Source organism: Diadema setosum, chromosome 13, assembly GCF_964275005.1.
Source record: "Diadema setosum chromosome 13, eeDiaSeto1, whole genome shotgun sequence".
In the NCBI taxonomy this organism is placed as follows: domain Eukaryota; kingdom Metazoa; phylum Echinodermata; class Echinoidea; order Diadematoida; family Diadematidae; genus Diadema; species Diadema setosum.
The window spans coordinates 1,189,790-1,211,980 of NC_092697.1; the positions used below are offsets into that span (position 1 = coordinate 1,189,790).

At 36.9% G+C, this 22,191-nt stretch overlaps 1 protein-coding gene across 1 annotated transcript in view; it reads left to right on the forward strand.

The window, feature by feature from the left end:
• The first annotated feature begins 1,496 nt into the window (after positions 1-1,496).
• LOC140237046 (putative ferric-chelate reductase 1) overlaps positions 1,497-22,191 on the forward strand; it is a 46,809-nt gene continuing 26,114 nt past the window's right edge. Inside the window, exons 1-11 of the mRNA XM_072316987.1 lie at positions 1,497-1,618; positions 2,988-3,170; positions 3,851-3,952; positions 5,356-5,515; positions 6,683-6,793; positions 10,184-10,299; positions 11,812-11,923; positions 12,609-12,699; positions 18,750-18,808; positions 20,415-20,570; positions 22,076-22,152. Coding sequence (XP_072173088.1) covers positions 1,517-1,618; positions 2,988-3,170; positions 3,851-3,952; positions 5,356-5,515; positions 6,683-6,793; positions 10,184-10,299; positions 11,812-11,923; positions 12,609-12,699; positions 18,750-18,808; positions 20,415-20,570; positions 22,076-22,152 — 1,269 coding nt within the window. The 5' untranslated portion in view covers positions 1,497-1,516. The remainder of the gene's footprint in view (positions 1,619-2,987; positions 3,171-3,850; positions 3,953-5,355; positions 5,516-6,682; positions 6,794-10,183; positions 10,300-11,811; positions 11,924-12,608; positions 12,700-18,749; positions 18,809-20,414; positions 20,571-22,075; positions 22,153-22,191) is intronic.

Here is a 22,191-nt window from a genome sequence, read left to right on the forward strand (position 1 = left end):
GGTGGAACACAGTCCTTTGTGCATTAGGAATTTTGGCTTGCAATTACACTGTATACATGATGTCTTCAAATTTTCCTGCATTCTTTTACTCACAAAGGATATACTGTGAAAACTATTAGGCTTTACATTGTATGTGTGGTTCCCCACCAGTCAGTCTAGCAGTGGCTGACATTGTGTGCATTCAGTCATCTGAAAAGCGAAATGGAGGCCATTCACAGCAGTGAGAAACATAAAGAAGTCATGCTTTTGAATTTTGTCAATGTCCTACATAAAATGAAACATAGAAAGCAGCTTCCAACACCCAAAAAGATCATTTATGCCCATTCACAGCACTACTGCTCTTGTGTTGTATTTTGTCATATTCTCCTGGAAATAAAAGAGCATGTTTATGCATAAATTCCAACCCTATAGAAAACAAAAATGAAGGCTTTTGCTATGGCTAACTTAGTATTGCCTTATGATAGAGGTTACCACTTGTGCTTTGTAGAAGTGGGCAGGCTCCAACACTACTGGGAGCTTTTATATATATATATATATTTTTTTTTTTTTTTCATTATGTGTGTGCATAGGCGGGCCAGTCTTCAAATTCTTTTTGTATATTAAAAAATGATTTTGCATCATTGTTTTATTCATTTTGTTAACACATTCAAAGTGATCGTGTACATTTCAGTTTGTAGTATATGGAATCAGAAAGAGATGTCCTTGGGGGAAATTTTTTTTTCTTTTTTTTTTAATGCTTGGATGTTACCCATGCTCCAAGAAAGGCAGAAATAATTTGTTAATATTTATTTTTCGATCGAGACTTCATCTCAGGCATACCTTCTTGTTGCACTAGTGTCACTATCAAGTGGATTTTGTTTCACAAACACTACACTTTGAGTCAGCTGATGCTAAAGGAGTCTTGATATGTGTCATTCCGAGTGATAGGCAAAGATTCCAATATCTCACCAATATATTGGAAGAAAATATACCCCAAGTGATGTAAAAAATCAGTGCGGTGAACTTTAATGGAGTGTGTTGTTTACATGGTGAATGACAAAGCAATATTTCTCAAAGATGACAAAGCAAAATTTCTCTCTCCCTCTCTTTAAAAAAAAAAAAAATAACACACTCCTGAATGAAGACTTTAAGTGCTTCCAAAATATGAGACAGAACCCAGGCGTGAAAATATATTTCATAATGTTTGAATTTTTAAAAATCTATCCTCTCACCTCCATGATACTACCAACTTCTATATCTTGACTTGCAAAGACAACATGAATTCTAAAACCCGCGAAAATATCTTCACATTTTTATCTGCACAATTTGAATGGGTTGGCAGGTGTGCAGCTCGAATTCAAGAACCCATCAATATTTTTTGAGCCGCTCAACGCGAAAAATTAAGCACACAAAAATATGGATGTTTACAGTATACAGTATGTATATCTCATGATTGTGCATTCATGCGTGTCTTTATCATATGTTGGTCTGTTTGTGTTTCCCTACTCAGATGAGGGTTGAGATAAAGACCTTTGACATGAAACACGTGCGAGTGTTCCTCCTCCACCTCAGCGTCCTTCTGGTCATCCAGCTGGTCATCGCTCATGGTCAGGAGGATGCCAACGATGGCAGTATATCGGTAAGGAGTCTCACAGCATGTCGGTCTTGACCTCTTGTACCTTTCCCTTGAGCCATCAAATCCCATAAACCACGTTCGTGGTGTTTATTTGGTGCTATATCTTTTATAATGATTTTGATTATTGTTGCTTTTTGGTAGCTTTAGAGTGGAAAATGAACAGATTGAAACAATTTTTTTTTTTTACTCTTTGTTGTGTATAAAAAATTTCCTTTTGCAATTGTAGGATTTCAAAAAGCCTCGTAATTGCTGAATTTATAAATGAACCTTAAATTCGCAATGTGTTTTAAAAAGTTTGATATCCACTTTTGTTATTTGGCATTTTTTCTTATTTTGAAGGTTGAATGAATCTTCTCAGTTTTGTCTAATTGTTCTTTGATGAAGGATATGCAGGGAAATTAAGAGGTGCCTAATTGAAATCATTTGACAAGATGGTAATTTCTGTTTGGAAAATTCCCCAGGATTTGATTGCCTAATATTGCACATGTTTTTTTAAATCACACTGTCCAGTGGTATCATGGCTTTTCCATTTATCTGATCTTCATGCTCTCCTTCCATATTCTCTTGACGATGATGATGATGATGCTGATTGTGATGATGAAGATGATAAGAAACAGTGAAAATGACGATAATGACAATAATAAATGACTTTATCCATTGTTTGTGCATTGCATCATTTGGATTGATAGCAATAGGCATAATAACAGTATTGATAAAAGTTACAATAATCTTTACTCAGTGCTGTGTTGCTGTATTGTAATGCTCAATGTGCTGTAAAATAGGAGTTTAAAAGATATTATCTTTCTACCCAAGTGCAATTTACTCCATGGTGAAGTAAACATCAATGAGACAGAGTGATGGATGTTTCATTTAGAGTTGGACCTAAAATAAAAACATTTGTTACAGGTCTACACATAACAGATAAGGTGAGTTGATGATATCATTACCACACATTACATCTGTGTATTTGTCTTCAAAATCTAAAATCATCTTATGGGGGAGAACTCCATATGTGATGCTCGTTAACATCCTCACAAGATTGTGAAATAAAAACAAAGTTTCGAACAGTAAGACAATGTTACTATATAATGTTCCTCCAGTTTCACACAATGTTTTCCACAGTCTTAACTCTTTGAAATCTTTGGCTGAGATGTGCAGAAACTGATTATTAACCCATTTAAGACTAGTCTGGAGTGTATACTCAGGTAGGTGTTTGTAATGGGAAATGCAGGTTGTAGCAAAATCAGCCCATCCTCTACGGGTTAAAGAATCTGTATACTAGAGTAAATTTGATGTGTAGTATGTTTACTGCCTGTCTATGTCCCTGTCTCTCTCTGTTTCTCTCAATCCTTTGTATCATCTCTTGTGATAGGATCCTTTCAGTGAAGAAGGCTGCAATGAAATACGGGGCTGCTTCTTCTGTGACGATTCGGCCGGAACAAGGGTATCCTGGATCCCCGATCCGGAAGAGAATGCCATCAATTTTACCCTCTGGGGGAGTGTGGAGGGCAATTCTGGGTATGTGGCCGTTGGCATCACTACTACTAAAAACATGGTGAGTATATTTGTACACCTTAGAGGTTTATTACTGTGCTTAAAGTGATATTTTTCAGTGACAACTTCACGCCAGGGATGTCCTGTCACTGTGTTGTTATTTGGTGATTAGGGATGTCTTGTCACTCTGTTGTTATTTGGTGATTAGGTTTGAAATGCACAAACAGATATACTGCCTTCTTATGACATGCTGTCATGTCTAAGATTTGATTAAATTCTCATACAGTGAATCAAATGCCCAATCCATTCTCAGAATCAATTGGTGAGTAATTCTGTTAATGAGACAGAATTACTGGCAGTGTTTGGCACATAACCTGTCATGTCTTTTATTTATCCCGCAAAACCTGACCATATTTTAATTAGACAGTCCACTCATGTGTTGTAACAATGCATCAGTCTGAATTGAAGACCAAGGTGACGCAATTAGACTTGAGGGATAAGGAAATCTGTATTCTATGATAGTGACCATACTTTCTAAACATCGGTGTCAATTGGGGAAGAAATTGCTCTGGCAAGAATGTGCCAACTTGGCCAGTAAGAGCAGTTAAGTTTCAACAGCTACAGATATATAGCAGACAAAATATGTCCAGTCAATCCTGATGGGAGTCATTGATTTGTTTCTTTGGAATGGAAAGGAAAGGTTCTCTTATTGTCTCTGTCCCCCACTATGACTTCATGTAGTTGAGTGGTGATGTCTATGCGTGCACCTTGGATGCAGGGACCGCATCCTTTGAGCGATACTGGACGCCTGCTGTGGGAAGGGGTGCAGAACCACGTACATTGGTAAGTCATTTCCAGCATACGAGTGGCATTTTTGGTAGTATGCCTTTTACCCGCCCTATTTTTGCCATCTTTTGTGGCACAAGACTTCCTAGGACTGGGCGTATCCAGTTCACATGGGCATGCCCTCTTTCTGAGCCGATTTGCGAAACCCTTGTTTACTACGTGTAGCCTACGTACTTTGCAACTCTGTGCTAGACCTCCACAGGTAGCCCTTTTCAGCTTTAAGTTTGTGCTTAACCAGTTCCACAATCAATTTTGAAATCCCTGTAGACTTTATACACAAGCCACCAGGTTTTTGTAAAGAACGGGTGAACAAAAGGGGCAAGTAAGCAAGGGATTTGCTTGTCATGTGTGAGGGTGTGTGTGTGTGTGTGTGTGCGTGTGTGTGTGTTATCCATCATGAAATTGTCTGTTTTGTGTCATCCATAAGCTGTTTACACTTGTGTCTTCAGATCCATCTTCAGATTTTGACCAAAATTGTCATGAATCGTTTGTTGAGGTAGAGTAAGCATTGTTGTTCAAATGGTCCAGGCGACCCTGTGAGGTCCAAAAGGTCCCAAACTGTGAACCATTCTTTCCCAGATCAAGAAGTAGTTTGTTTGTTTGGTTTTTTTTTTTTCCTGAAGTTCAAGTTTGTGGGCTCTTTTGAAGTTTGAACTTGTGTGCGTAGGATTTGCACTTATCAAGTTTTTTAACAAAGTTCTGATTTTGCCTTTTGATTTTATATGTTACTTTGTTTTGATGCTGAATGGCCCAAGTGAGGTATTGCAGTCATTCATGTCTGCCAATACTTGTGCAACTTGTGTAAACTGTTTCATGTTTTCATCATCTTTTTGAAATCTGGTGCCCTGGATTTTGATCAAACTTGGCAGGAATCATCAATGGGTGAAAAATTATAATGTGGACAAATTGTGGTAGTGCCCAATTAGTTTGAAGGCATAAACCCTTGTTGGTCATAAAGGAGTCTGCGCCAAAACTACTACATGCACCACTGGCAATGTCCCTAAGGCCCTGTACTGTAGCCTCTCTTTGGGAGAGGCTGCTATGCCAGAGGTGCATGTAGAAGTCTTGGCACAGACTCCTTTACAACCAACAGGGGTTTGTAGTGTCTGCAAAAATATAGTGCCCAATAGAGTGCCAAATATGGGCCCCATGGAGGCCAAAATATGCCAAATAAGCTGTTTAGAAATTGCTTTCAGTATAACAGGTCTGCGCTGTAGATGTATTGTGCTAATAATTTGGTGTGACTTGCAACTGAGATTAGAGGCATAAAGTCCTTGGTAGCATCATTTTCAAAGATGTTGGAAAATATCAAAGGTACTGTTTGTTCTATCATTTTGCTGTCTATCAAAATGATTTTTGAATCTCTTCTTTCGTGTCCCATCTCTTCTCTTGCCTGACAGAAAGGAGTTCCCGACTATCAGGCAGAGGTAGTTGATGGGGAACTCCGATGCCAGTTTCGCCGCGTCATGTCTCTGAATGATGGGGACGCAGAATTTTATGACGTTAGCGGGAACGAAAACATATCCTATCTCATCATGGCTAAAGCCAACTCGTTTTCAGGTACATCTGATCTTTGTAACATTTTGCCAACTTTACACAGATGCAACTTCAGCAACTGTGCACCTCGTGCTTTTCACTGAGTAGCAAAACTGCATGCTCCAATGTTAATAATCATTATGATAAAGATTATGATAATTATGATGATAATAATAATAATAATAATAATAATAATAATAATAATGATAATGTTAATAATAATGATAATAATAATAATAATAATAAAAATAGTAATAGTAATAGTATTGATAACAATACTACTACTGCTAGTACTGCTACTACTGATAATAATAATGATAATGACACACACTTATGTGACGCCATCTATCTAGTACAACTTTTCTGAGGTGCATTGTGAAGAAAGAGGAGAAAAAAGCACAAAAAACAAAACAAAGCAAATGTTAAATGCTGCATTGCTGTCAACTCCTGAAGAATTACACCCGACCAACTTTGTGTGTAATCTTTGGTTTACACATGCGGCTTTGGCATGATCAGAGCTAACTTTGTTCACACACAAAAGAAATCTCCTGTGGGAGAGTGATGTAAGTGATATACTATCATGTGATCATGTTTATCACACCTACAAAGATTCTTGCCATCTGATTGGTTAACTACTCATCACTTGACATGCAGTTAAAAGTACCGTTTCTCGCTGTCGCTGTTGAGTGTGCAATTTTTGTCGTCCAGTTTTAGATATTGAACTCTGACGTTATCAACAATGTTTATCCATAATGGTTTCTTATCAAACTTGTAGTTTTGCACCATCAGACACCTCTGACATCACAATATACAAACTTCTGCAGCATACTTTTAATCAGTAAACAAGCATGTGCTCAATTACTTGACTGATCACTTCCTTGTACAACTGTGCTAGAATACAATTGTTTGCCTTTCATGAAAACCAAAAGTTGTCATTTCTGTACTATACTTAACAAGCTGCGTAGATCATGTTCGTTGACGATCAAGATTTTGGAGTCTGTGAAAGATGAGGTGCTGTATTCAACAAGGCAAAGCCTCAAATAGAGCGCCTCATCTGTCACCTCGTGCGAAATCTAGTACCATCGCACTTGTGAAAATTCCCTTTTAGAATGATATCCACTGGTATTTGACAAAACTTACATATTATTTTTCTTAAAAATTTCTTGTTTTATTTCTCTTCTTGATGTACAGGGAGTATTGGGTTCCATCAAAATTTCTATTGTGTATCGGAAGACCTTGTCTTAGCGAATTCCACCTCCGCTGAAGCAGAGGAAGAAAGTCCAGTTCTGATGCAAATCCACGGTAAGCAAGCTCCTTTAGGGGTCAAAGGTCAGGAGGAAAGAGTTATGAGTCGTCAATCTATCCCCCCATTCAGATGGTAGAAAAATCTCTCTTGTAATCATTCTTGTAATCCGGAGTAAGGGGAATCATGGTTGTAATCAAGATGTTTCTTGCATCTGAAAGCAAATTATTGTAGTCATGATTCTAGAATCTCAATTTGCAAATCAATGTCCGCAGGTGGTTTTAAGCTCACCTGAGCCAAAGGCTCAAGTGAGCTATTGCGATCGTTCTTCGTCTAGCGTCCGGCGTCCATCGTGCGTGAACTTTTTACATTTTTATCTTCTTGAAAACCCCATGACCCATTTTCACCAAACTTGGCAAGTAGCATCCACTGGGGATTTGGATCTCAATTTGTTAAAATGGGAACCATGCCCCATCCAGGGGGCCCCCAGGGGGGCTCAAACCCTCCAAATTAAGGAATCTTTAAAAATCTTCTTTAAAACCAGAAATGATAGATCTAAGTTAATACTAAGAGTTAGTACATTGATGACATTAGTTTCAAGTTTGTTCATGGCAGAATCAGGGGTGCCCCCCACCCTTCCTTTGGGGGGTGGGGAGGACCAAATGGGGCCTAAATTGTACATTTCCATCTTCTTCTTGAAAACTTCTTGATGGATTTTAACCAAACTTGGCAGGTAGCATCCCTAGGGGTTAGGATCTCAATTTTTTTTTTTTAAATGGCCACAATGCCCCACCCCGTCGACCCCCAAGGTGGTGTAAACCCCCCTAAATTAAGGTATCTTTAAAAATCTTCTTCTCTAGAACCACAAATGATAGAGCTAAGTTAATACTAAGAGTTAGTACATTGATGACAGTAGTTTCAAATTTATTCATGGCGGAATCAGGGGTGCCCCCCTTGGGACCCAGGGGAGGGGGTGGGGAGGGGTCCAAATGGGGCCTAAATTGTACATTTTCATCTTCTTCTTCAGAACCCAATGACCCATTTTCACTAAACTTGGCAGGTAGCATCCCTAGGGGCACAGGATCTTAATTTGTTCAAATGGGCACCACCTGGAGGGTCCCAAGGAACCCAAACCTCCCAAAATTAAGGATTCTTAAAAACCTTCTCTAGAATCAGAAGTGATAGAGCTAAGTTAATACTATGAGTTAGTACATTAATGACTGTAGTTTCAAGTTTGTTCATAGCAGATCCAGGGGTGCCCGACTTGCGGGCAGGGGGAGGTCCAAATTGGGGCCTAAATTGTACATATTTATCTTCTTCTTGAAAATCTCATGATGGATGTGCACCAAACTTGGTAGGTAGCATCCCTAGTCTCACTTTGTTAAAATCATGCTCCGCCAAGGGAGGCCCCGGGGGGCCCAATCCCCCCAAAATTAAGGAATCTTTTAAAAAGTGCTCTTCTAGAACCTGAAGTGATAGAGCTAAAATTGATACTATGAGTGGGGGGGGGGGGGGTCCGAATTTGGGCCCTACTCATCTTCTACTGGAGAATGCCTGGTCAAATTTTTGTAGAGCTGTGTGTAAAATTTTTAGATTAGTGACTGCGTGAAAGGTGAACTTGCGATACTCGGGATGATCCTGTCGTAAAGCATGACTGCTAAATCAGGATTGAGGAGATGGAGCTTATTGAGACCCTATTTTTATTTCCGCCCACAGAGTGCATGAACCGTAATGCGATCTGTCTGCCCTGCACGAGCTAGTGTGCGCTTTGCGAGTTTGATTGACTGGTCAGGATGCTTGTTCCTCTGAAGCACAAATCAAGATAACAATCACGATTCATAAACATGATTACAACATAGATGTTTCTTTCCTTTGAAAGAGCTTTTTCTTTTTGTGTTCAAGCATATGAATGTTCCATAACTCAGTGATTATTTATGATTACAAGAGAGATAGACTGTATTTCTATCATCTGAAAGAGCTCTTCATTGTGCTATACAGGTGCTCTCTTTCATTTGAATCCTATTTTGGTTGTATACTATTATATAATTCTCCTGGAGAATTATCATAAACATCTTAATCACTTAAAGATAATAAAAAGTTTTGGTACGTCAAAAGTTTCCCTGAATTTCCGTGTTTCAGGTTAAAGTATCTATCATATAACTAACACTGTGAGACTTACTCGCCCCAAAGTGCTCTCATTTCTTAGTAATCATGCAATTAACTGCGACCAGTAGCCCCATACGCATAGCGACCAGCAGCCCCATACGCATAGCGTAATGGGGCTTCGCATTGTAGCATCCAGGATCATGACAGATTTAGTATCTCGGGCAAATATCAACTTAAAATCCACAAAATTCTTCAATTTGAAGACTTACCAATTAAGTTGAAGTCTTGAAAACAGGCTTCGGGCAACGTTTGGTTCTGCCAATAGTCCCTTTCTGTTCGAATTGATGACTGAAAGTGACTCTGTCGAGAGGACCGTGGGAGAGCTACATACACTGATTACTACGGCCAGCGCATACGCACACATCACATGCGAACAAATTTCAAATCCATGAACGGATAAGATGTTTGTGTGCGCATGCGCTGGCCGTCAATTCAGTGTACGTAGCTCTCCCAAGGTCCTCTCGACCGAGTCACATTCAGTCATCAATTCGAACAGAAAGGGACTATTGGCAAAACCAAACGTTGCCCAAAGCCTGTTTTCAATACTTCAACTTAACTGGTAAGTCTTTAAATTGAAGAAATTTTTGGATTTTAAGTTGATATTTACCCGCGATACTAAATCTGTCATGATCCTGTAAGCTACAATGCGAAGCCCCATTTAGCTATGCGTATGGGGCTGCTGGTTGCAGTTAGCTACACAGTATGCGTATGGGGCTGCACGCTGCTGGTCGCAGTGATATTCGCACAATACGTGTACTACCTCGCCGCCGCCGTACGGCGGCGGCTCTGGTACGAAACCATTATTGCACGATTACTAAGACATGAGAGCACTTTGGGGCGAGTAAGTCTCGCAGTGTTAGTTATATGAAAGGTACTTTAACCTGAAACACAAACTAAGACAAGGAAATTCAGGGAAACTTTTGAGGTAATACCAAAACTATATATTATCTTTAATCTATGGTTGATCCTCGAAATGGCAACACAAATTATTAGATTTGGTTCAGTGTTTCTGTCGTAAATTGGCAATGTAATTTTTTCCTGAATTTGTGCACACTAAATCTAGTCAATTCCATCTAATCTTTCCCCAGTAAAGATTATACAATTCAAATTTTAGAGTTGCCTATTTAATTGGGACAAAATAGTAAGTTAGGCAGCAGAATTACTCCAGAAATTGATAGCAAAGGTTGAATTTCAGTGGTGCCCAGACCGTCTCATGGCCATGGACATATAAGGACAAGTGTGTTATCTGAATTCTCATCTTGTTGAACCAATGTACAATGTAGGTTGCCTCATGATCATTGCCTGGATGGGGTTTGCTAGCATCGGCATCACGGTAGCTCGCTTCTTCAAGCCGATGTGGCCCAATAGCACACTCTGTGGAGAGAAGGTCTGGTTTTCGGTAAGTTCCATCCGCTAGCCACAATTCCTTTGTACAGCCATACACTGCATTGTCCTTGTTCTTGTTTTTGTTTGTTTTTTCCTTGTTAGAGTATCCTAAATGCAATCTCAGTGTAAAGGCTGTTGTACTATAGCAGCTTCTGTTATCGTAAGACAGGCCCATTGAATATGACAGTGACTGTCCAGTGTGTTACCCGGCAACATGACATTTGCTCCTGCAGCAGTTGCTCCTGTCTTATCATCTCCCAGGACTTAGGGTTAGGGTTGGGGTTGTGATAGATTTTAAGGTTTAGTTTGATGTCATAATTAGGATTATGGTCAGGATCATGTTCGTGGGTAGAATTTATGCTTGTCTTAGCATGTAGATATTGCGTGGGAGCAATTGTCGCAGGAGCTTATGTCATTAAACTGTTTACCCCAAAGAAGTTATATGCCAGTTAGTTTCTAGAGTGCTTACTTGCATATATCCTGTACAATTCCTCTGTGAGTGCACGTAATGAGCGCTAGGCTTGTCCCCCTTGGCGGACAGTATACAAATGACGCACAGGTCTGAGTGCGTCAGTCGGAATTGTGTGCATAAGGTAACTATGGAATGCTTAACCCACGAGGCGAAGCCGAGAGTGTTTAGGCTCAATTCCATAGTTACCACATGCACACTATATATTCCGACGTACGCAAAGATGTCTGCATCATCTGTGTTATAGAATGGGTAATTTTCTTGCCAAAAATCCATTTTTCCATCATGTTACTTGATGACAAATCTGGATGCCTTTCCTTTTGGCTTGCCATAGACGAGATCCCGAAAATCATGCATCCAGCATTTAATGGATGCATGATTTTTTAGCCAATAGGTGTCTCATACTGAGTGCGTGAACGCTTGCTTAGTGCGCGAACCTTTGTTACAAGTGCACATACTCTTCCTAAAAGTGCACGATAACATGTTTACCACTGTGACTCAGCGTGCGGCCAGTACAAAATCAATACATAGCTCTCGACCAATGAGATCGCAGGATTCTCGCTACCCATTCTAGCTGATCACTAGCAGCCAAAGAGCAGTCAGTACGTCCTCTACAATTGTTTTGTGAACGTGCAGAGCGAAGTCCGTCACGATTAGAAGGACACTTTCATGTCTTCTTGTGATCACAGAAATGTTGCATAGTCCGCCCTCTATAGGTAGTGAGTATATAACTTCATTAGTTTGCCCAGACAGCATCCTGTGGTTGTTTGTGCACTGCTGCCTGCATGGGGAATGTGGTTATCTTATGATAAATTTCAAGATTAAAGGAGATTAAAGAGGATTAAAAAGCTCCTGTCATATTACAGCCACCCAGAATGCATTACAAACAAGGGTTGTCAACCTGTGGCCTTGATGATGGTGAGTAAGAATTCAATTGTAGCATAAGTTTCACATGTACCTTCCTTGTCATTAACCCAGTTTGAGATGACTCTTTCAGAGGTTTGGGCGAGCTTGACTCACTCCATTTCACAAATCTGAAAATATTGCTCACGACAGATACATCGGACCTGTATGTTGTCTGCATTTGGGCTCTTCATTATGGGCTTCATCATCATCTTTGTCCACGTAGGAGGTATCATAGGTCGGAATGAGGAGGTGGGTAGACTCTGTTCTTTTCTTCTTATTCTTTTTTTTTTTTAACCATCAGTGCTGGAAGTTTTGTGAAATAAAATGCTGGCTGAATTCATAAAGTCCACTTATGTGAGAAGAAATTCAGAGCAACAAAATTGTGGTTTGGTATTTGGCAGTCTTTTGTCCCCACCCCCCCCCAAAAAAAAAAAAAATGTATAGACATGTATATATATATGCCAATTAAGAATACAATTCACCAATGAACTTCAGTACAGATGTCTCTATATCCATGCCATCCTTTGTAGACAAGTTCTCATGCAGTTTGAAAGCAATCAGAAAAGAATTCTCTCGATAAAAGTTGAGTTCCAGTGACTGCTCATAAATGATTATCTGATATTTCCATTTATGCGACTAAATTACAAGACAGCAAAAACTATCTCCATTACATGGTTGAATTTGTAAGAAACAATTAAAACTATTTCCATCTTGAAGTTGAATTGCAACTTTTAAGACAACTGTTTAGTTATTTTGTTCTTTTAATGCCATGAATAATGGCAAAACTTACATTAAATGACTTACACTGTACCCCAAATGGGGAGATATAAATTTGCATCATATGTTATCATTTTGACAAATGCTATCTTTGAGGTCATGCAATTCCACTACTTCTTGTCATACCAATGCCTAACGCTTTCCATCTTGTCTTCAGCCCACACGGACAGTCGCCCACACTATCTGTGGCATTCTGGCCACTGCCTGTGGTGTAATCAACCCCATCATGGCCATATTCAGACCCCACCCTGGCACTGAATAGTAAGTCAATCTCACAAGCACATAGTTATGCTTTAGAACATATTTAGGATGCCTGAATAGTTATTTTTTCATCTAGGGCACATTCTCCATGTACATGTACTTAGTATCAAGTATATTCAGAAGTAGCACTAACTGATTGAATGGTACTGCCAGGCAAGCCCTTAATGTTTGGTATATGACAGATAGACCATAAACGATCATGACAATTACTTTCATCTCTAAAAGTCCTTCTACCTTTAACATTTGTACAGTATTTTACCTCATTGATGTTCTGTAGTGATACATTACTCAATGAGTATCATTAAAACACAAGTACAGACAAAAGTCACACAAAACTGTGTAATCCTTGATAAATTCTATGAACACCATTAATCATATCTTGGCTTTCTCTTTATAGAAATCATAGCCATGCTATAGATATTTCATTAACATAATGTGTTTAAAGTAGAAAGATGAATGAAAGTCTTCCTTGGCTTACTAAAAATGACACAGTATCTTTACCAGGACAGTTGACTGCAGTGTAAAGAAATTAGATAGTGAGAACATTAGATTTTACATGTAATTTCATATTATTCTGTCTTGCAATTTATGTCATTGATTATAAAAGTAGAAGAGTACTCAAGAGAGTGCATTGGCGGCAAGCACACCTGTGATAAACTATTAGAAATACTCAGCAGCGCTTCACTTTCTATCATATCATGGTTATTTGAGTGAAGATATAATGGTTACATATGCAGCCAGTGTATAGACAAGAAGTAGTTTCAATAGTCCTGTACCTAGTTTGGTCAGAGTTAGGATCAAGCAAACAAGAAATCTAGAGCATTAGAGCAAATTGTGAATGATTGATGTCGCCCAGTATTGTAATTTGATGATATTTCTAAAATGTATGATGATCAACTTAGTTCTCGAAAGGCTTGCTTTTCAATTCTTCTATTTCTAAAATGTATGATGATCAACTTAGTTCTTGAAAGGCTTGCTTTTCAATTCTTCTATTTCTAAAATGTATGATGATCAACTTAGTTCTTGAAAGGCTTGCTTTTCAATTCTTCTATTTCTAAAATGTATGATGATCAACTTAGTTCTTGAAACGCTTGCTTTTCAATTCTTCTATTTCTAAAATGTATGATGATCAACTTAGTTCTTGAAAGGCTTGCTTTTCAGTTCTTCTATTTCTAAAATGTATGACGATCAACTTAGTTCTTGAAAGGCTTGCTGTTCAATTCTTCTGTTTCTAAAATGTATGATGATCAACTTAGTTCTTGAAAGGCTTGCTTTTCAATTCTTCTATTTCTAAAATGTATGATGATCAACTTAGTACTTGAAAGGCTTGCTTTTCAATTCTTCTATTTCTAAAATGTATGATGATCAACTTAGTTCTTGAAAGGCTTGCTTTTCAATTCTTCTATTTCTAAAATGTATGATGATCAACTTAGTTCTCGAAAGGCTTGCTTTTCAATTCTTCTATTTCTAAAATGTATGATGATCAACTAAGTTCTTGAAAGGCTTGCTTTTCAATTCTTCTATTTCTAAAATGTATGATGATCAACTTAGTTCTTGAAAGGCTTGCTTTTCAATTCTTCTATTTCTAAAATGTATGATGATCAACTTAGTTCTTGAAAGGCTTGCTTTTCAATTCTTCTATTTCTAAAATGTATGATGATCAACTTAGTACTTGAAAGGCTTGCTTTTCAGTTCTTCTATTTCTAAAATGTATGATGATCAACTTAGTTCTTGAAAGGCTTGCTTTTCAATTCTATTTCTAAAATGTATGATGATCAACTTAGTTCTTGAAAGGCTTGCTTTTCAATTCTTCTATTTCTAAAATGTATGATGATCAACTTAGTTCTCGAAAGGCTTGCTTTTCAATTCTTCTATTTCTAAAATGTATGATGATCAACTTAGTTCTTGAAAGGCTTGCTTTTCAATTCTTCTATTTCTAAAATGTATGATGATGAACTTAGTTCTTGAAAGGCTTGCTTTTCAATTCTTCTATTTCTAAAATGTATGATGATCAACTTAGTTCTTGAAAGGCTTGCTTTTCAATTCTGCTATTTCTAAAATGTATGATGATCAATTTAGTTCTTGAAAGGCTTGCTTTTCAATTGTTCTATTTCTAAAATGTATGATGATGAACTTAGTTCTTGAAAGGCTTGCTTTTCAATTCTTCTATTTCTAAAATGTATGATGATCAACTTAGTTCTTGAAAGGCTTGCTTTTCAATTCTTCTATTTCTAAAATGTATGATGATCAACTTAGTTCTTGAAAGGCTTGCTTTTCAATTCTTCTATTTCTAAAATGTATGATGATGAACTTAGTTCTTGAAAGGCTTGCTTTTCAATTCTTCTATTTCTAAAATGTATGATGATCAACTTAGTTCTTGAAAGGCTTGCTTTTCAATTCTTCTATTTCTAAAATGTATGATGATCAACTTAGTTCTTGAAAGGCTTGCTTTTCAATTCTTCTATTTCTAAAATGTATGATGATCAACTTAGTTCTTGAAAGGCTTGCTTTTCAATTCTTCTATTTCTAAAATGTATGATGATCAATTTAGTTCTTGAAAGGCTTGCTTTTCAATTGTTCTATTTCTAAAATGTATGATGATCAACTTAGTTCTTGAAAGGCTTGCTTTTCAATTCTTCTATTTCTAAAATGTATGATGATCAACTTAGTTCTTGAAAGGCTTGCTTTTCAATTCTTCTATTTCTAAAATGTATGATGATCAACTTAGTTCTTGAAAGGCTTGCTTTTCAATTCTTCTATTTCTAAAATGTATGATGATGAACCTAGTTCTTGAAAGGCTTGCTTTTCAATTCTTCTATTTCTAAAATGTATGATGATCAACTTAGTTCTTGAAAGGCTTGCTTTTCAATTCTTCTATTTCTAAAATGTATGATGATCAACTTAGTTCTTGAAAGGCTTGCTTTTCAATTCTTCTATTTCTAAAATGTATGATGATCAACTTAGTTCTTGAAAGGCTTGCTTTTCAATTCTTCTATTTCTAAAATGTATGATGATCAATTTAGTTCTTGAAAGGCTTGCTTTTCAATTGTTCTATTTCTAAAATGTATGATGATCAACTTAGTTCTTGAAAGGCTTGCTTTTCAATTCTTCTATTTCTAAAATTTATGATGATCAACTTAGTTCTCGAAAGGCTTGCTTTTCAATTCTTCTATTTCTAAAATATATGATGATCAACTTAGTTAGTTTGAAAGGCTTGCTTTTCAATTCTTCTATTTCTAAAATGTATGATGATGAACTTAGTTCTTGAAAGGCTTGCTTTTCAATTCTTCTATTTCTAAAATGTATGATGATCAACTTAGTTCTTGAAAGGCTTGCTTTTCAATTCTTTTTCTAAAATGTATGATGATCAATTTAGTTCTTGAAAGGCTTGCTTTTCAATTGTTCTATTTCTAAAATGTATAATGATGAACTTAGTTCTTGAAAGGCTTGCTTTTCAATTCTTCTATTTCTAAAATGTATGATGATCAACTTAGTTCTTGAAAGGCTTGCTTTTCAATTCTTCTATTTCTAAAATGTATGATGATCAACTTAGTTCTTGAAAGGCTTGCTTTTCAATTCTTCTATTTCTAAAATGTATGATGATCAACTTAGTTCTTGAAAGGCTTGCTTTTCAATTCTTCTATTTCTAAAATGTATGATGATCAACTTAGTACTTGAAAGGCTTGCTTTTCAGTTCTTCTATTTCTAAAATGTATGATGATCAACTTAGTTCTTGAAAGGCTTGCTTTTCAATTCTATTTCTAAAATGTATGATGATCAACTTAGTTCTTGAAAGGCTTGCTTTTCAATTCTTCTATTTCTAAAATGTATGATGATCAACTTAGTTCTCGAAAGGCTTGCTTTTCAATTCTTCTATTTCTAAAATGTATGATGATCAACTTAGTTCTTGAAAGGCTTGCTTTTCAATTCTTCTATTTCTAAAATGTATGATGATGAACTTAGTTCTTGAAAGGCTTGCTTTTCAATTCTTCTATTTCTAAAATGTATGATGATCAACTTAGTTCTTGAAAGGCTTGCTTTTCAATTCTTCTATTTCTAAAATGTATGATGATCAATTTAGTTCTTGAAAGGCTTGCTTTTCAATTGTTCTATTTCTAAAATGTATGATGATGAACTTAGTTCTTGAAAGGCTTGCTTTTCAATTCTTCTATTTCTAAAATGTATGATGATCAACTTAGTTCTTGAAAGGCTTGCTTTTCAATTCTTCTATTTCTAAAATGTATGATGATCAACTTAGTTCTTGAAAGGCTTGCTTTTCAATTCTTCTATTTCTAAAATGTATGATGATGAACTTAGTTCTTGAAAGGCTTGCTTTTCAATTCTTCTATTTCTAAAATGTATGATGATCAACTTAGTTCTTGAAAGGCTTGCTTTTCAATTCTTCTATTTCTAAAATGTATGATGATCAACTTAGTTCTTGAAAGGCTTGCTTTTCAATTCTTCTATTTCTAAAATGTATGATGATGAACTTAGTTCTTGAAAGGCTTGCTTTTCAATTCTTCTATTTCTAAAATGTATGATGATCAATTTAGTTCTTGAAAGGCTTGCTTTTCAATTGTTCTATTTCTAAAATGTATGATGATCAACTTAGTTCTTGAAAGGCTTGCTTTTCAATTCTTCTATTTCTAAAATGTATGATGATCAACTTAGTTCTTGAAAGGCTTGCTTTTCAATTCTTCTATTTCTAAAATGTATGATGATCAACTTAGTTCTTGAAAGGCTTGCTTTTCAATTCTTCTATTTCTAAAATGTATGATGATGAACTTAGTTCTTGAAAGGCTTGCTTTTCAATTCTTCTATTTCTAAAATGTATGATGATGAACTTAGTTCTTGAAAGGCTTGCTTTTCAATTCTTCTATTTCTAAAATGTATGATGATCAACTTAGTTCTTGAAAGGCTTGCTTTTCAATTCTTCTATTTCTAAAATGTATGATGATGAACTTAGTTCTTGAAAGGCTTGCTTTTCAATTCTTCTATTTCTAAAATGTATGATGATGAACTTAGTTCTCAAAAGGCTTGCTTTTCAATTCTTCTATTTCTAAAATGTGTGATGATCAACTTAGTTCTCGAAAGGCTTGCTTTTCAATTCTTCTATTTCTAAAATGTATGAAGATCAGCTTAGTACTTGAAAGGCTTGCTTTTCAATTCTCCTATTTCTAAAATGTATGATGATCAACTTAGTTCTTTAAAGGCTTGCTTTTCAATTCTTCTATTTCTAAAATGAATGATGATCAACTTAGTTCTTGAAAGGCTTGCTTTTCAATTCTTCTATTTCTAAAATGTATGATGATCAACTTAGTTCTTGAAAGGCTTGCTTTTCAATTCTTCTATTTCTAAAATGTATGATGATCAATGTAGTTCTTGAAAGGCTTTTCAATTCTTCTATTTCTAAAATGTATGATGATCAACTTAGTTCTTGAAAGGCTTGCTGTTCAATTCTTCTATTTCTAAAATGTATGATGATCAACTTAGTTCTTGAAAGGCTTGCTTTTCAATTCTTTTATTTTGCAAGGCTTGGCTTCCTAATACCTCCTCTGTCATCCCCCTCCCCAAAGAGAGAGAGAGAGAGAGAGAGAGAGAGAGGGGGGGGGGGGGGGGAATGAGAGAAATGCAGAACAGTTTGATTGTCTTTAAAGGCATAATTTACCATTCGCAGATGAAACAAAAACCCAGCAATAATGCTTTCAAATAGTTCTAAAATGTGAGTTCGGGGTAGAAACAACCACTGTAAAAATTTGAATCTGTATGATTGATGTTTAGTGTTGTTGAATACACAAAATGTGAACAATAGTTATAATAAGATGTTCTCAGACTAAACCGTCTACAGTTACGGTTTGTTGAGAAAAATGCTCACATCTCCTTATATTTTCGGCTTTATTGCAAAAATGTGATATGGTAGGGATGTTTTGTGATACAACAGACCTACACATAGGCATCAAATGTGATATCTTGAACATATTTGAAATCACTGCTCCCAAAGGTAAACTGGACCCTTAACATGAATAATTTTGTGTTTTCTGCCCATACAGTCGACCAATCTTCAACTGGGCCCATTGGGCTGTAGGTCTATTGGGATACTGTCTTGCAAGTAAGTATGATTCCCAAGTTTGAACTGGATCAACTCTCTCGATACAAACAGTAATGGTAGTAAAGCATACAAAAGATTAACAAATAACACAAAATCTGGTTAAACAGTATTTGTAAGTTTTCTTCCTTTTTCTTAAGACTAAACAGAAAAAGATTTTGATGTGTTAAATCCTGGTATTTCAATGATCACTCATAAAGTTGACTTGTTAAAGGGGATGGCTAGTAACTGACCAGTGGAAATGCTGAGGGATGATTGTTCCAATCCTTGTGGGATTCATTTAAGAGTACATTATATATTTATTGTGTGAAAATTATTTGCTTCAGAATGGTCTCATATTCAAGTAATGTGTAGTTTAATGTTGTGTCACTGTACAGGCATGCTAACCTGGAACCATTAAACTGCACAGTACTTGAATATGAGACCATTCTGAAGCAAATAATTTTCACACAAAATTAGAGATATAATGTACTCTTAAATAAATCCCACAAGAATTGGAACAATCATCCCCAGCATTTCCACTGATTCCCACTGATCAGTTACTAGCCATCCCCTTTAAGCCAAGGGCATAAGTTTCGTTGGCACCAAAAGAGAGCAAAGTAATAATGACAGAACAGCACACAGTTGACTTGAAGGTCAAATAGAGCTGTTGGTACTGTAATAAATATTGAAATTAAAGTATCATATTTTAGCCTGTGCCCATGACTTTCTCTCTTAAAGTCTAATAGTAGTAAAATATTGTACAAAGGATTCTTAAAAAAAAAAATGAATATGCCAGGCAATTATTTGAATTATGACAAGAGTGAAAGGGGAAAGTGAGGATCATTAAAGGTCACTGAACTTTTGACCAAAACTTTGGTTTGCATCATAAAGTCAGCTCGCAAAGTTCAATAGGAATATGATTTGATGTGCTGTAATGAGAAAAATAAAAACAGTAAAAACATACTCCCTGTCATGAATGCAGCCTCCTTGCAGCGTTAAAGTACGATGTTGATTGTGGTAAAGGACCCTTTGACTCTGGTTTGTTTGGTTGCTGTAGTAGGGAGTCAACAGTGATCAAGTTTAGTTATATTCACATGGTATTCTTTAAGGTAAAAATAAGCTCAAAGATTCAATCCTCTATGTGCAGCTCATAGTTTAACTCTGGAGCTGCTCTCGAAAGTTAGCAATCTGACAAGATATTTAGGGTTTACGCTTTGTTCACAAAGGGATGTTGCCACATGTAGTTTAGTAATGTGTGGACACAATAATCAACAAACTCAAAGTTAGCTTGACAATCACATGCTCTGTATAGTAACAAATTATTATGTTTATTGCTAGCACTGCATGTATGTATTTCTTCCAGTTCTGTGGTTTAATCATTGAGTGGGACGCTGTCTTGAAAATTCACTCTGTCAGATTAGATGTGGACATGTGTCGTACATGCAGTTTAAAACTACGAAATAATCATCAAAGTTTAAAACTTCAAAGATTATAAGCTTCGTGTGAATGGAACTGTTAATTGCACCTGGAGAGTACTATCTTCATTCTCATCCCACAACATTTGTGAAGAAAGATGTCACATTTGACTGCTAAAACTTTTGAATCTGTCCCTTGTTTCCCTTCTCAGTCACAACGATTGGTCTAGCCTTGGCTCCTATTGAAGATTCAACCATCCTCCCGGGGCTAGAGACTTACACCTTCTGGATCCTCATTGCCTATATTGGCTTCTACACTCTCCTCTGGATCTTGTTTGAGATCCTTCGCTGTGTCTCTGACAGTGCAGGTGTGTTCCTTTTCTCTCTCTCTCACTTGATTACCCAGTTCATACTGGCAAAAGTTTTCTTTCTTCCTTGGCCTTAAACTGTTTCAAGATTGTCTCATACTACTATATTCGCCGAATATTTCGCGAGGTTTTTATTTTCGCGAATTTTGTGGGTCAGGTGTTATTCGCGAAATTAAAGATAATATAAAGTTTTGGTACCTCAAAAGTTTCCCTGAATTTCCTTGTCTTAATTTGTGTTTCAGGTTAAAGTACCTTTCATATAACTAACACTGAGATTTACTCTCCCCAAAGTGCTCTCATGTCTGAGTAATCATGCAATAATGGTTTCGTACCAGAGCCGCTGTATGGCGGCGGCGAGGTAGTACACGTATTGTACGAAACCATTATTGCATGATAACTGCGACCAGCAGCGTGCAGCCCCATACGCACAGCTAACTGCGACCAGCAGCCCCATACGCATAGCGTAATGGGGCTTCACATTGTAGCATTCAGGATCATGACAGATTTAGTATTGCGGGTAAATATCAACTTAAAATCCAAAAATTTCTTCAATTTAAAGACTTACCAGTTAAGTTGAAGCATTGAAAACAGGCTTCGGGCAACGTTTGGTTCTGCCAATAGTCCCTTTCTGTTCGAATTGATGACTGAATGTGACTCGGTCGAGAGGACCTTGGGAGAGCTACATAGACTGAATACTACGGCCAGCGCATGCGCACACAAACATGTTATCCGTTCATGGATTTGAAATTTGTGCGCAATTTAGACTCGTGAAATATATGGCGTATAAAGTAACTGTGAAGGGACTTGATTAACAGAGTAAGGCAATCTGATTTTGATTTTGATGGGAAGTGATTGGTTGTTTAGGTGATTCATGCTGTTTAAGGCTCAGTGTAAAACATACTGCACATTCGAAGCAGATGAAAACAGATATCCAGGGTCATGCTGTGGGATGCAGTGCAGTTGCCCCACCATATGCTGACAAACTTCTGCACATCACGTACAGTGCTCGGGTAAATATCTTCATTTGAAATGGTGTTTACGTGGCACCTGCTACAAAGACAGAATTTGTTGCTGCAACAGGTAGTCAAATGGACATGTAGGCAGCATGAATAAAACTAGCAGGCCTTTTTCAGGAATGGTTGAAATTATTTAAAGTGAGTCAGTCTAGCTGTGTTGCTGCTGTGATTCATTCATTTATTCAATCCGATTTACATTGATACTCATCAAAGACTAACAGTTTGAGTTTACATAAAATTGACATACATGTAGAAATGAAATATAACTGTGAAGTTCAGAACAGCTTAGCAACATTGTAAGCATTCACTCTGAAAGACAAATAAGGATTACTTTATCAAGACAAACTTCTGTGTTCATTATTCGTTTTCTTCTTCTTGTTGCTGTTGTTGCAGAAAATATACTTGATGGGATAAAGTATCTAGGGAGAAATTAAATCAAATGGCTTCATTGTTATTATTGTTATTGTCCATTGTCTTCTGACCCTAAAGGTCGTTCCGATGACATTCCCCTGAGCGGTAAGGACGCTGGCCCCCCAGAGCCAGCCGATGCCTCAGAGAATCCTTCTGTAAGTACCCAGCACTCTCTCTCTCTCTCTATCTCTCTT